Genomic DNA, 14,079 nt, shown 5'->3' with positions numbered 1-14,079 from the left:
TTTGTTTTCTTTTGTTTTTGTTTATTTTGTTCAAATTCAATTAATTATTATATGATATATCATTAGTTTCAGAGGTAGAGTTTAGTGATTCATCAGTTGCATATCATACACAGAGCTCATTACATCAAGTGCCCTTCTTAACTTCCATCACCCAGTTACTCCATCTCACCACCCACCACCCCTCCAGCAACCCTCAGTTTGTTTCCTGAGTATAAGAGTCTCTTATGGTTTGTCTCCCTCTCTGATTTCATTTTACTTTATTTTTCCCTCTCTTCCCCTATGATCCTCTGTTTTGTTTTTTAAATTCCAAATATGAGTGAAATCATATAAAATTATCTTTCTCTGCTGACTTATTTTGCTTTGCATGATACCTCTAATTCCATCCAGGTTGTTACAAATGGTAAAGATTTCATTCTTTTTGATGGCTGAGTAATATATATATATGTGTGTGTATACACACACACACACACACACACACACACATATATATCATGTCTCCTTTATCTGTTCATCTGTTGATGGATATTTGGGCTCTTTCCATATTTGTGGCCACTGCTGCTAAAAACATTGGGGTGCAGGTGCCCCTTTGGATCACTATGTTTGTATTCTTTGGGTAAATACCTAGTACTGCAATTGCTGGGTCATGGGGTAGCTGTTTTTAACTTTTTGAGGAACCTCCATACTATTTTCCAGAGTGGCTGTACCAGCTTGCATTCCTACCAGCAGCAGTTCCCCTTTCTTCGCATCCTTGCTAACATCTGTTGTTTTCTGACTTGTTAAGCTTAGCCTTTCTGACTGGTGTGAGGTGGTATCTTATTGTGGTTTTCATTTGTATTACCACAATGTTAGTGATGTTGAACACTTTTTCATGTGTCTGTTGGTCACTTGTATGTCTTCTTTGCAGAAATGTCAGTTGATGTCTTCTGCCCATTTCTTGATGGGATTATTTGTTTTTTGGTGTTGAGTTTCAGAAGTTCTTTATAGACTTTGGATACTAGCCCTTTATCTGGTTAGACATTTGTAAATATCTTCTTCCATTCCATTGGCTGTCTTTTGGTTTTGTCGACTGTTTCCTTTGCTGTGCAAAAGCTTTTTATTAGAGTCATTTAACTTTAATTTGACACTTCTTCAAAAAGTTAATTGCACAAAGACATCTGCTCAGGTATTTTCATTTTCTTTTTTCTGTTCAACTTACTATAATCATTTCCAAAGAATTCCTATTTATTAGCATGTAATAAAACAACTCCACTGCTAAAGACTGTATTAAGAAGCTATTATGGAAAAATGTAATACCAGAAATCAACAGAAGAAAGATGATCACCACAGGACTCCCTAAGATGAACCTCAAATACACTGGCAGAAAGTGGTTAGATTTTCTTTTGCTCTGGGAATACTTGAATAAGCTTTCCTTGAAGCCACGACACCAGTTCCACACTAGTATCTTTTTTTTTTTTAAATTTAAAGATTTTATTTATTATTTAAGAGACGGAGATCATAAGTAGGCAGAGAAGCAGGCAGAGAGAGAAGAGGAAGCAGGCTCCCTGCTGAACAGAGCCCAATGCAGGGCTTGATCCCAGGACTCTGGGATCATGACCTGAGCCGAAGGCAGAGGCTTCAACCCACTGAGTCACCCAGGCGCCCCCACACTAGTATCTTTCTTCTCTTACCTTTCGCTTTAGATGTGGGGCATGATTGTCTTCTGTGGCTGAGAGATACAGGGAGCGCACCTGTTCCTGCACTGCATTGTAGAAGGTTGTCTCCCAAAATTGCTGATTTGTCCAAATGGGGTGGTCCTGAACACAGGTGTAAGCAAACTGGCTGACTCCAGGGGCCAGTTTCTGTGAGAACACACAATACACATCACCACAGGGCTGACAGAGTCATGACAATTCAAAAAATTACAGGGGTCACGGTTAACCACAGATATCATTAAAGGGTTTATCTAAACAATTATCTTAGGGCAGTACAAGCTTAGCAATCAGAAACATTCATTTTTAACTGGCAACTTTGGGCTTGCTATTGAATCCTTCAGGGTCTCAGTCTTTCTATGGACATTTTAGTAATAGCTAGAAATCGAAGTTACCATATGAATTAGAGAATGTATGAAAAGTACCTGGCACTGTACTGTGCACACTGTAGAGCTGGTAGCTCTTAGTACAACTGGGATATGTAAATGAAATCCATCACAACCTCAACATTAAACTTCAGACAATTTAAATTTTTTTCTACAGTACATTTTTGGGGGACACTAACTGAAATGTGAGTGAACCTGCAGCTTGGCCTTACACACAGATTGAGGGCATATCACGCATTCGAGACTCAAGAAGAGTCACACCCTCCCTACTCTAGCTCTTTACCTCCCACCAAGGCTGCTGCCTGCCTCACATACTCCCTAGCAGACTGTCCTGGGCTTTGAGGGCATTTTCTGCTCACCAAATGGTCATGGAAAGGTAATCTCAAACCATACCTTCCCTTCCAGGACTTCTGTTGGGCTTCAAATTAAGAGCAAACCTTACTCTGTGATTTACAGTAGAGAGAAGGAAAACTAACTCTGCAGGCATTTAGGGCATTTCATAAATATTTACACACCTCATTTAATACTAAATATAAGATGCACATTATTATTGCCAATTTACAGAACAGGAAAGAGAAGTTCAGGGAGGTTTAAGCGATTGTCTAAAGTCAGATACCAAGTTACATAAGTAGTAAAGCTGGTTTTTAAGCCTAAAGTTTGCTTGGTTCCAAAACCCCTGCTCTTTTTTCTATACCGAATTGTCTTGCAAAAGAGCATCATAAAATAAATACTAATTAGCACTGCTGTTTTTTTCTGCACTTTAGGATTTTGTTTCTCAAAGTAATATTCTGCCCTGAAGATCTGATATGATTTTAATTAACATTGTATTTTTACTTTTACATATGATTCATACTGTCAAGTTTCAGTTAATGATTTAAACCATCTTTCTACCGCTCTTACTCTCATCTCTAAAGATTAAAGATGTTTCAAAACTTTTTTAATCCATCATTTCTCAGGAAACAGCAGGTAACATTCTCAATAAACATCCTTTTTGTCCATTTTATTTTTTTTGGAATTGAGTAGAACTAAAGTTTCTGATATGTTTTCTTTTAAAGCAATTCAATAAACTGACTTCTTTCCACTTGATCTTAGCCAAAAGGCTGAGAAGCAAGTAAACTGACTGACTTCTCTCTTAGAATATCGGGCACTGAAGATTACATTAAGGTTACACATGTTACTGTTATGTACCAAAAGTTGGTTCATTTCTTAGGGATGCTTAACAGATGAATAAGACATTTGGTAAAAATGATATCCTCAATACATGCTAATTTTCTTTTTGGTCTAGAGCAGACTAATCCTAGAACTGAAAATAGGCACCACACATACTATGAAATGTAGTACTTATTTAGTACTTACAAGTACTAATGCAAGTGGGATGGCTGTTATTATGCCTATGAGGGTCTACATATTTCTGCATCCCATGTGTAAGTCCCTTTCAAGACAAGACTATGTACTGCTGCTGGGGCGCCTGGGTGGCTCAGAGGGTTAAAGCCTCTGCCTTCGGCTCAGGTCATGATCCCAGGGTCCTGGGATCGAGCCCCGCATCGGGCTCTCTCCTTGGTGGGGAGCCTGCTTCCTCCTCTCTCTCTCTCTGTCTGCCTCTCTGCCTACTTGTGATCTCTGTCGAATGAATAAATAAAATCTTAAAAAGAAAAAAAAAAAGACTATGTACTGCTGCTGAGGTGATTGACTGTAACTCCAATCAGGTGGCTATAAGTTGGGATTGAGTGTGATATAAAAATCAAGAGTTCCCCAACGGTAAGCTGTATAAGGATCGCTGTTGATCTTCATATGCCTATATACTCGTTTAAAAATACAGTTCCTACCTCCCAATGGGAAATCATGGGCAAAATGTGGTTCTGTGAGTACGTAAGCAGAAGCCACAGACAAAGTGAATCACATGTTCCTCCTATACTCTGCTTGCAGATATGTGGGATGCAGGTTGTGTGTGTGTGTGTATATGTGTGAGTGTGTGTGTGTGTGTGTGTGTGTTTGCCCCACAGCAATCTAAAGACTAACAATGTTCATTTTGAAAGGGATTCAAATGTTCATTTGAAAGATACGAAAGTCAAACAAGACAAAAATAATTCTCAGTTGCCTTTCCCGTAGGTGTAGTCAGAGGCAGCACTATTTCCTACAAATGTGATGTAATAAATACCAGCTCTTAAAATTTTGGAGTTCTGAAATTAATACGGATGGGCTCAGAAAACCAGAGCTTTTAACAAATCCTTATCAGTTTCTCACATAAAGTACTTTTAGGATCGCTGACACACCAAAAAAGCTATTGTTAATTATAGATCTTTTATTACAAATTGACAGAGCTCCCCAGGGATCTGAAAGTATAATGAAGTCCTGTCTTTGTTTTTCAGCATTTTTCTTACTGATGTTGCATATTCACTCTCCTTGGCAGTTACTTACCAATTATTATCTTCCTATTTATTGACAAACTAAAAATGAATATGCAAAAACTCACTCCCCTAAATCTTCCAAACAAAAGTGGACTATATATGTTCCAAGGCAGGAAGATGGTATAAAACAATGATAGCGGCTCAAAGAGTCAACCACAACGTGTTTACCAAGTGAGAAACTGTAGCAGGGGGACAAGTGACTATTGGATAAATACTTTTTGGTGACAAGACAGTCGCACATGGTTATGGCATCTGATATATGCATAAGAAATTGTTAATTTCCAAATACTCAAATATAATTATTTTTCCAAACATGAAATTCACCTCCTTTTTTTGTGGTTTCCTGCTACGTCTTCCCAAGCATAAGCAAGGGACACCATGTCCAAGCATAAGCAATAGACACCGTGTCTGTCAGTGTTGGGATGGGCAGGGCCACTGCACTGATGGACAGGTGTGTTCTTAGGACCAGCAGAGGGCAGTAGCACATTATTCTGCCTACATCCCATCAGGACTTAAGATGGGAATTACAAAAAAGGAGCATTGTGGTCTGGCTGGTCTTGAAAGTAGGTGGTAAGGTGAATACTTCATGTCTTCACTGTATATTTGAGAGACCTTACAAAGAAAATGGATTTACCTAAGGTCATCCAGCAAGATGGGCAGAAGAGAAAGGAACAGAAATAAGGTTTTCTAGTATTCAACATCATTTCTGTAAGTTAAAAAAAATTGAGATATTCCACAAAAGAAAACAATATTATAATTATCTAGAGAAAGATGTGATGAGACTGTTTAGGGTTTCTAATGCGCTATATCATACGCTAATAGTTTCAGTCATAAACAAGGAAAATAAGCAGCTGTCTATAAAACTATCTCCTGATTCTAATCATCTCTTTGAAGAAAAACCTTTCTTAAAATCAAACTGGCCCATATGCCAACTTCATGACCTTTTATTTTGCTCAAAGGTGAGACTCAACCCCCACAGAAGGTCTAAGGGTAGAGGTGGTGGTGGTGGTAGGGAATGTTGTTGTCAAATGACATCTCTTCCTTTCCCTCCAATTTTGCAACACGATTTATTTTATACTTCCTAATAATTCTTATTATTCTTCCCTAAAGAAACAAGTGATATTTTGGCATGCAATTTTATGAGATGTTAAAAAATATGTTGACTGCCTTCCTTATCTAGAAAAAAATAGCCCTGATGGTACTAGATTAAGCAATGCTATTCATTTTACACAAAGCATTCAAAGGCAACCTCAGCATGAGATAGGATATGGAGAATAACTTAATGAGGTCACCGATCAGCAGGCCAGATTCAAATCCAAATAAATGGACACAAATCATCTCAGAGACAAGTTGGTCAAGGGAAAGGTCAAAATACCAGTATGCAGGGTCTGTCCTAAGGTCTGCCTGGCTAGACATGTTTGGTCTCCAGGCCCAAGGCCCCAGTTAGGGATCTTAGAGGGAAACCAGATTTCAGGAAAAAAAGTTAGCTGGTAGGACCAATTCCAAAAATACGTAATGGTCTTAAGGAATAATGCAGAATACAAAGATTCATTGTTTAAGTTGCTGGGTATTTCCTATCCAGCTCTGGATACCAGAATATAAGTATACCTCTTTGCATGGTTTGGGGATAATGGCAGCCAGTCCTTTTATGATTCTACACCAGCCTGACCAAGTCCAGATATTAAGTCACTTTAAAAATTTGAGTATTTTTTTGTTTCAAGTTTTTATTTAAATTCCAGTTAGTTAACATACAGTGTCATATTAGTTTCGGAAGTAGAATTCAGTGATTTATCACTTACATCAACACCCAGTGCTCACCACAAATGCCCTCCTTAACACCCATCACTGCCCCCATCTTCCTCCAGCAACTCTGTTCTCTGTAGTTAAAAGTCTGTCTTACGGTTTGCCTCTCTTTTCTCACCCTCAAATGCTTAGTCTTGAGAGGCAAACAAAAGGAAGACAGGAATAGGAAAAATGTGAATCAAAAACCTGTATTTATCAAATCTTAATCAAACCTTAAACAAACCTTAAACATATTGGCTTCATGCATTTTTTTAAAACAAGGAATATTCAACATTATAGATATGATTGAAGCCCACCATGTACCTCTCTTGATCCCATCTGCCTCTGAATTCAGAGGTAACAATGATCCTGAATTAGGTATTTTTCATTCCCATTTATATGGCTTTTATACCTGTGTATGTCCATGAAGAATATTTAGGATTATATTGCAATTTCATTTTATCTCTTATTGGTGATACTTCTCAAAGTATACAACTTTTTCATTGATTTATGTTACATTTAATTAAACTATGTAATTAATTGAAGCAAAACACAACGAACTCTATGTAAACATACAATAAAAGGAGCAGAAAGCGAGTGGCCTACAAGCAAGGAGTATATAGGATACTGTGTGCATTAGTCAGTGTAATTTACAAAACGGCAAATAATCCTAATAGTTAAAAAAAAGGTAACTGTGAGAATCTACTATAGCTTTTTCTTTTCTACTACCTGATACTCTACGTTTGAACAATGAAAGTAACCTCAAATTCGTAATGGTCTAAACCTCTTCTGAGTTACTTAGAAAATCTTGGCACACAATTCCTACACAAGAAGTATTCATTCACTAGCACTGCCCTGTATTCATTTGATGTGCCATTTCAGTAGCTGGAATGACAGGGTTGAAGTCTTTAAATGACTTATCCTGCTAATGATTCTTTGTATTAAGTTGCTTAGTAAATATTAAGAGATCAGATGACAAATCAGACTTTTTTCCTTTGTGGTCCAAAAATTAGAAGGAATCAAATACAAGCTTGTTGTCAAGTCCTTTGTCAGTGCTGTTTTTTTTTTTTTTTAAGATTTTATTTATTTATTTTAAAAGACTTTATTTATTTTAGTAAGAGAGGGTGAGAGAATGAGTAAGTCAGGGGAGGAGCAGAGGGAGAGGGAGAGCAGCCTCCCCACTGAGTGCAGAGGCCAGAGCCCTGACAGGACCAGCAGATTGATCATGTCCCTGAGACCATGACCTGGACCAAAACCAAGAGTCAGTCACCCAACTGACTGAGCCACCCAGGTGACTCCCTGGGTTTGGCATTAGTAAAATTACAAGACAGGACCCAAATTTCTTCCCTCCCCCACTTTCTGCAGGTTTTTAAACTTTATATAAATGATACCACATTGTGTTTTCTTCTAGAAGTTGGTTTTTCATATATTATGATGCTAGACTTACTTAGTTAATAATAACAAATGATAATAATTATTAAAACTAACCTAACTGAGCTTTCACTATGTATATTTATCAACATACTTAGTCTTTACGCAACCAGTGATCCACTGAGATAAGTACTATTATTTAGTCTGGTTTAAACGTAAAGGAACTGAGGTACAGAGAAGTTAAGTAACGTGTCCTAGAGAAAACTGCCAGGAAGTGGTAGAACTAGAGTTGGAGTCAAACTCTAGTAGTTTAGCTGTGGAATCTAGTTTCTTAATTACTGCATAATTTAACTAAAGTGTATGGAATCCCATTACATGAATATATAGCATTTCCTTGTTCCTGCTAATGGACATTTTTATTGTTTTCAAATTTTTCCTATTATAAACAGTGGTGTATGAACATTATCAACACATGTCAACTGTCAACTCTGATTATTGGTTTCAGCACCATTTAATAGTGCCTGGAAATGCTTGAGAGGGGCCTAAAAAAAAGATAATTCCCATTGCTTCCTTTACCAATAAACATTTTTGGGTTATTGATAGACTGGCCATATTGTCAAAAAGAAATGATTTCATGCAGATTTTTTCTAAATCCACTATTTAAATAAATTAATCATTCTTTAATATCAAATATCTAGTCAGTATTTGAGTTTTTAATTATCTTATAAATGTTAAATATTTTTGTTTTTTGTTTTTGTTTTGTTGCACAGTTTGTCTGATTCAGGAAGGACCCATATATGATCCATATGGATCAATAGGTTCCTCCACCATCCATCTGTCTCTTTCTGTCTCTCTTATTTTCCCTCCCACTTGTGATCTATTTGTTGAGAAATTAGATCATTTATCCAATAATTTCCGTTAGTCTGGTGGTCGCCGACTGCATCCCAGTGGTACCACATGACATATTCTTTTGTCCTCTGTATTTCCAGCAAATTGACAACTGGATCTAGAAGCTTGATCATTTTCAGGCTTGATTGTTTGGCAAGAATACTTCATGGATGGTACTACTATTATATATGGTTGTCTCTCTTTTTGTGATGTTAAAGACTATTGACCATCAATGCTTAGATTCATTAATTATTAGGAATAATAAAATAGTTATATACTCATTTTAGCATTATTTTCTGACTTACTAGTGAGTTTCTAATTAGTGAGTTTCTCTAAAAGAGAAACTTGCCCTCATCAACCATTTGGTGACCAAACACGTAGCCTGTATTGGATAAATACATGAGATTATCCCTTCATTTATCAGTTTTAAAAACAACACATTGTTTTCTAACATTCATTAGCCAGTTTTTTTAATTCATATTTTTATGAGCTCATGGATTTTTTTTTTTAAGATTTTATTTATTTATTTGACAGAGAGCGAGAGATCACAGGTAGGCAGAGAGGCAGGCAGAGAGAGGGGAGGTGAAGCAGGCTCCCTGCTGAGCAGAGAGCCTGATGTAGGGCTCAATCCCAGGACTCTGAGATCATGACCTGAGCCGAAGGCAGAGGCTTTACCGACTGAGCCACTCAGGCGCCCAAGCTCATGGATTTAAAACATATTTAACTATTTTTTTTTTTTTAGATTTTTTAAGATTAATTTATTTGACAGAGAGAGATCACAAGTAGGCAGAGAGGCAGGCAGAGAGAGAGAGAGAGGGAAGCAAGCCCCCCCGCTGAGCAGAGAGCCTGATTCGGGGCTCGATCCCAGGGCCCTGGGATCATGACCTGAGCTGAAGGTAGAGGCTTTAACCCACTGAGCCACCCAGGCGCCCCTGTTCTTGATCCTTTTATTCTTATCAGGGAAAAAAAATGAGAATAAATGATTTTTTTTTAATTTTCTTTTAAAGATTTTATTTATTTATTTGACAGAGAGAGAGATCACAAGTAGGCAGAGAGGCAGGCAGAGAGAGGGGAGGAAACAGGCTTCCCACAGAACAGGTAGCCCAACATGGGGCTCAATCCCAGGACCCTGGGATCATAACCTGAGCTGAAGGCAGAGGCTTTAACCCACTGAGTCACAGAGGTGCCCCCATATTTAACTATTCTTAAACCTGTTTAGGATGAAACAAACAAACAAAAATCTATCCATAAGTGTTTACTGGAAACTTGCACTTTTCATTACCTCAATAGCAAGTCCTATGGGACTTCTGTCTACAAAGTGCTTATAATCTCTATGGAGAGACAAGACTCCGCATGTGATAACTGATGAGCCTAATGATGTTGTGTATAACAGCACCGTAAAGTGGTACGACTGAGGGCCTGACTGGGAGAACATCCTCAGCAAAGAGGCTAGTAGATATATAACAAGGTGTTTTCTCTGAGATATAACTACAAAAGGAACCAAAGAAGAAGAGGCATCAGTAGGTCCTGGCAGAGGAAATGGAGGAAATTTGGTGAGTCATACCCCTCACTATGTGTACTTGCAAATGGTGCCAAAGCTCTACAAAAATGTTTATTATGGCATTATCTCTAATAACTATACCCCCCCTCCAAAGTTAGCAATTTTAATGTCTAACCATAGAAAGGTTAGGCAAATGACAGAACATTATTAACACAAAAGAATATTATGCTGCCATTAAAATAGTTAATACGATGATGTGTTTATGAATGAAGTAATTACGCTACATTTAAGAAAATCGGCCAAATATGCTATGATTACATCCATAAGTACACAAAGACTAGGAGAAAAAGGCAAAATGAAAATGAAGTAAAAGTAACAGAATTTTGACAATTTGTTTTCCTTCTTCCAAAATAATTTTAAGGGATTTTTTTCTTAAATGTGGTAGACTGAATATTCTTTTGCCCCTGAACCCCAATGAAATGACAACAAAAGAGAAAAATGGTAAAACATAAGAGTAAAGAGAATGAGAAAAAAGACAACACCATCAGTGAGGTTAATATAATTTTAGAAGTCATAAAGTGGACTTATAAGCAGTAGCAAATTTTGAAGATCAGATAAAGCTGAAACTCCATACTACTTAGAGAAGGAAAAGCCCTTTACACACTTAAAAAAAGTGAATTCTATGGTATATGAATGAAATCTCAGTAAAAAAATGGAAACAACTCAAGTGTTCATCAGCTGATAAAATGTGGCACATACATGCAATGTAATATTATGTGGCAATAAAAAGATATGAAGTACTGATACATATTATACCATGGATAAACATTGAAAACATTATGTTGAGTGAAAGAAGTTAGTCATGAAAGATCACATGTTGTAAAATTTCATTCATGTGAATGAAATGTCCAGAACAGGCAAATACATAGCAGCAGAAAGTACCCTGTTTGACTTTAACAGCACAGCAACAAAATACCCATGCTTTTCAAGTGCATACAAAATATTTACCAAGAAAACCTGAATTGTGGGTGATAAAATAAGTCTTGATATATATTTTTTTTTAATTTTATTTTTATTTGAGAGATGGAGAGAGAGATAGTACACTTGCACAAGTTGGGGGAGGGACAGAGAGAGGGAGAAGCAGACTTCTACTGAGCAGGGATCCTGACACTGGGCTCAATCCTACAGACATTGGCATCATGACCTGAGCCAAAGGCAGATGCTTAAGTGACTGAGCCACCCAGGTGCCCCAGTCTTAATAGATTTTAAAGGGATTCAAACTATACAAATATATTCTCTGACCAGAATGGAATTAATTTAGAAATCAATAACAGAAAATTATCTGGAAAATCTCCAAATTTGGAAGCTAACTAACTCATGGATCAAAAAATAAATAAAAGGGGAAATTAGGAAGTACTTTGCACTAAATGAAAGTGAAAATATATCAGATTTTGTGAGATGCCACTAACCCATTTCTCTGGTGGAGATTTATAGCACTAAATGCCTGTGTTAGGAAAGAGGAATGGTTTCAAATCAATGACCTCAGCTTACACATAGAAAAATTAGGAAAAAACAAACAGCAAATTAAAGTCAAAGCAAGCAAAAGAAGGGAATTAAGATTAAAGCAATCATTAATGAAAGAGAAAACAGAAAAATAAAAAAAATCAATAAAACGAAAAGCTGGTTCTTTGAGATTAACTAATAAATTTTTAGTCAGACTGATTAGAAATAAAAAGACAAAATTACAAATATCACAAATGAGAGGTACCATTACTGAAGATTCTACAGATATTTAAAAAACCATAAAGAAATATGAACAACTTTATGTCAACAATATTGACTACTTGGATGAAATGGACAAATTCTTTAAAAGAAAAAACAACTAAACCACACTCAGGAGGAAACATAACTTGAATATGCCCATATCTATTAGAGAAATTGAAAATGTAGTAAAAAGTCTTCTCACAAAGAAAGCCCCCAAAAGAAATGGCTTCGTTAAAAATTCTCTTAAACATTTAAGAAATAACTTATACCAATTCAACACAAACTCTTCCAAATAATTAAAAACAGAATGCTTCTCAACTCAATCTATGATTGTGTTATCTGATTATAAAACCAGAAGACATTACAAAATTATACCAATGTGCTTCATGAATACAGATATAAAAATTCTAAACACTATTTTAGCAAATCAAATCTAGCATATATTAAAAGGATAATACATTATAACCAAGCAAATGGGACACCTGCAAATTCAAAACAAGGCAATGGCCTAATGAGTGAGGGTGGAAGAGGCAATGATGAACTAATGGTTCCAAAACCCAGGCCCTTATGCTTGGCAGATTCCAAAGATGAAGTGACAAATAAAAAGAAGCTATATATTTACCCCAAATAGCACATGTTCTCAAATAACTTTAATTCATCCATTGATGAAAATGAATATTGTTCCTAGATAAAACTAATAGATTAGCCACTCTAAAAATAGCTAATATTTCTTAGATTCCACTTTATCAGAGATTGAGGGAACTTAATGCAATGTTTTAGAACTTAATGCAATGTTTTCAGTAACCTGAAGTGATCACTCTAAAGCAATTTTTATAGTGTGTCACAGAGGTCTAAAGAGGTGGGAATTACAACAGTATAAAAATATTAGGACATTGGATTTGGCAATGATTTCTTGAATCTGATATTAAAGGCATCAAAACAAAAGAAACAGAGATAAAATGCACTTCATGAAAATTAAAAATTTTGTGCATCAAGATACTATCTACAGAGGGGCGCCTGGGTGGCTCAGTGGGTTAAAGCCTCTGCCTTCGGCTCGGGTCATGGTCCCGGGGTCCTGGGATTGAGCCCCATATCAGGATCTCTGTTCCTCAGGGAGCCTGCTTTCTCCTCTCTCTCTGCCTGCCTCTGCCTTCTTGTGATCTCTGTCTGTCGAATGGATAGATGGAATCTTTGAAAAAAAAAAAAAAAAAGATACTATCTGCAGAGTAAAAAGGCAATCCACAGAATGGGAGAAAATATTTGCACATACGAGAGCCATACTCTGATAAATATTACAAACCATGTATCTGATAAATATTCAGAATATACAGAGAACTTCTAAAACTCAAAAATGACAGTGACAAGAAAAACACCTCTGATTAAAAAAATAATGGTTAAATGACTTGAATGGACATTTCTCCAAAAAAGATAAAAAATGGCCAATAAGCACATGAAAAGATGCTCAACATCACTAACCATAAGGGAAGTGCAAATTAAAACTGTAGTGAAATATCACTTCATACCCATTAGGATAGGTACTATCCAAAAAACCAACCAACCAACCAACCCAGAAAATAGAGTGGGGGGGATGGGTAAAATGGTTGAAGGGGAGTGGGAGATACAGGCTTCCAGTTATGGGGTGAATAGGTCACTGGGATAAAATATACAGCACAGGGAATACAGTCAACGGTATTCTAATAGCATTGTCTGGTGACAGATGGTGGCTACATTCGTGGTGAGCACAGCATAGTGTATAGACTTGTTGAATCACTATGTCATACACCTGAAACTAATGCAACACTGTGTGTTGGCCATACTTCAATTAAAAAATACTTTTAAAATGCACAAATAAAAAAAATTATGCCATGAAAAAGTGCTCCACATCACTCGGCATCAGGGAAATACAAATCAAAACCACAATGAGATACCACCTCACACCAGTCAGAATGGCTAAACTTTAAAAGTCAGGAAATGACAGATGCTGGCGAGGATGCAGAGAAAGGGGAACCCTCCTACACTGTTGGTGGGAATGCAAGCTGGTGCAACCACTCTGGAAAACAGCATGGAGGTTCCTCAAAAAGTTGAAAACAGATCTACCCTACAACCCAGCAATTGCACTGCTGGGTATTTACCCTAAAGATACAAATGTAGTGATCCGAAGGGGCACGTGCGCCTGAATGTTTATAGCAGCAATGTCCACAACAGCCAAACTATGGAAAGAACCTATATGTCCATCAACAGATGAATGGATAAAGAAGATGTGGTATATATATACAATGGAATACTATGCA

The 14,079-nt window shown here is 36.9% G+C and overlaps 1 protein-coding gene across 1 annotated transcript in view; it reads right to left on the bottom strand.

Annotated features, from left to right (window-relative positions):
• The window catches only part of LOC111159403 (SET binding factor 2), a 501,856-nt gene that overhangs the window by 65,841 nt on the left and 421,936 nt on the right, over positions 1–14,079 (bottom strand). Inside the window, exon 18 of the mRNA XM_022521837.1 lies at positions 1,668–1,838. Within this exon, the coding sequence (XP_022377545.1) occupies positions 1,668–1,838 (171 nt within the window). The remainder of the gene's footprint in view (positions 1–1,667; positions 1,839–14,079) is intronic.

Source organism: Enhydra lutris, unplaced genomic scaffold, assembly GCF_002288905.1.
Source record: "Enhydra lutris kenyoni isolate GAN:26980312 unplaced genomic scaffold, ASM228890v2 scaffoldscaffold68, whole genome shotgun sequence".
NCBI lineage: Eukaryota > Metazoa > Chordata > Mammalia > Carnivora > Mustelidae > Enhydra > Enhydra lutris.
The sequence above is the reverse complement of the archived record's forward strand: the minus strand, read 5'-3'. Positions and strand labels throughout refer to the sequence as shown.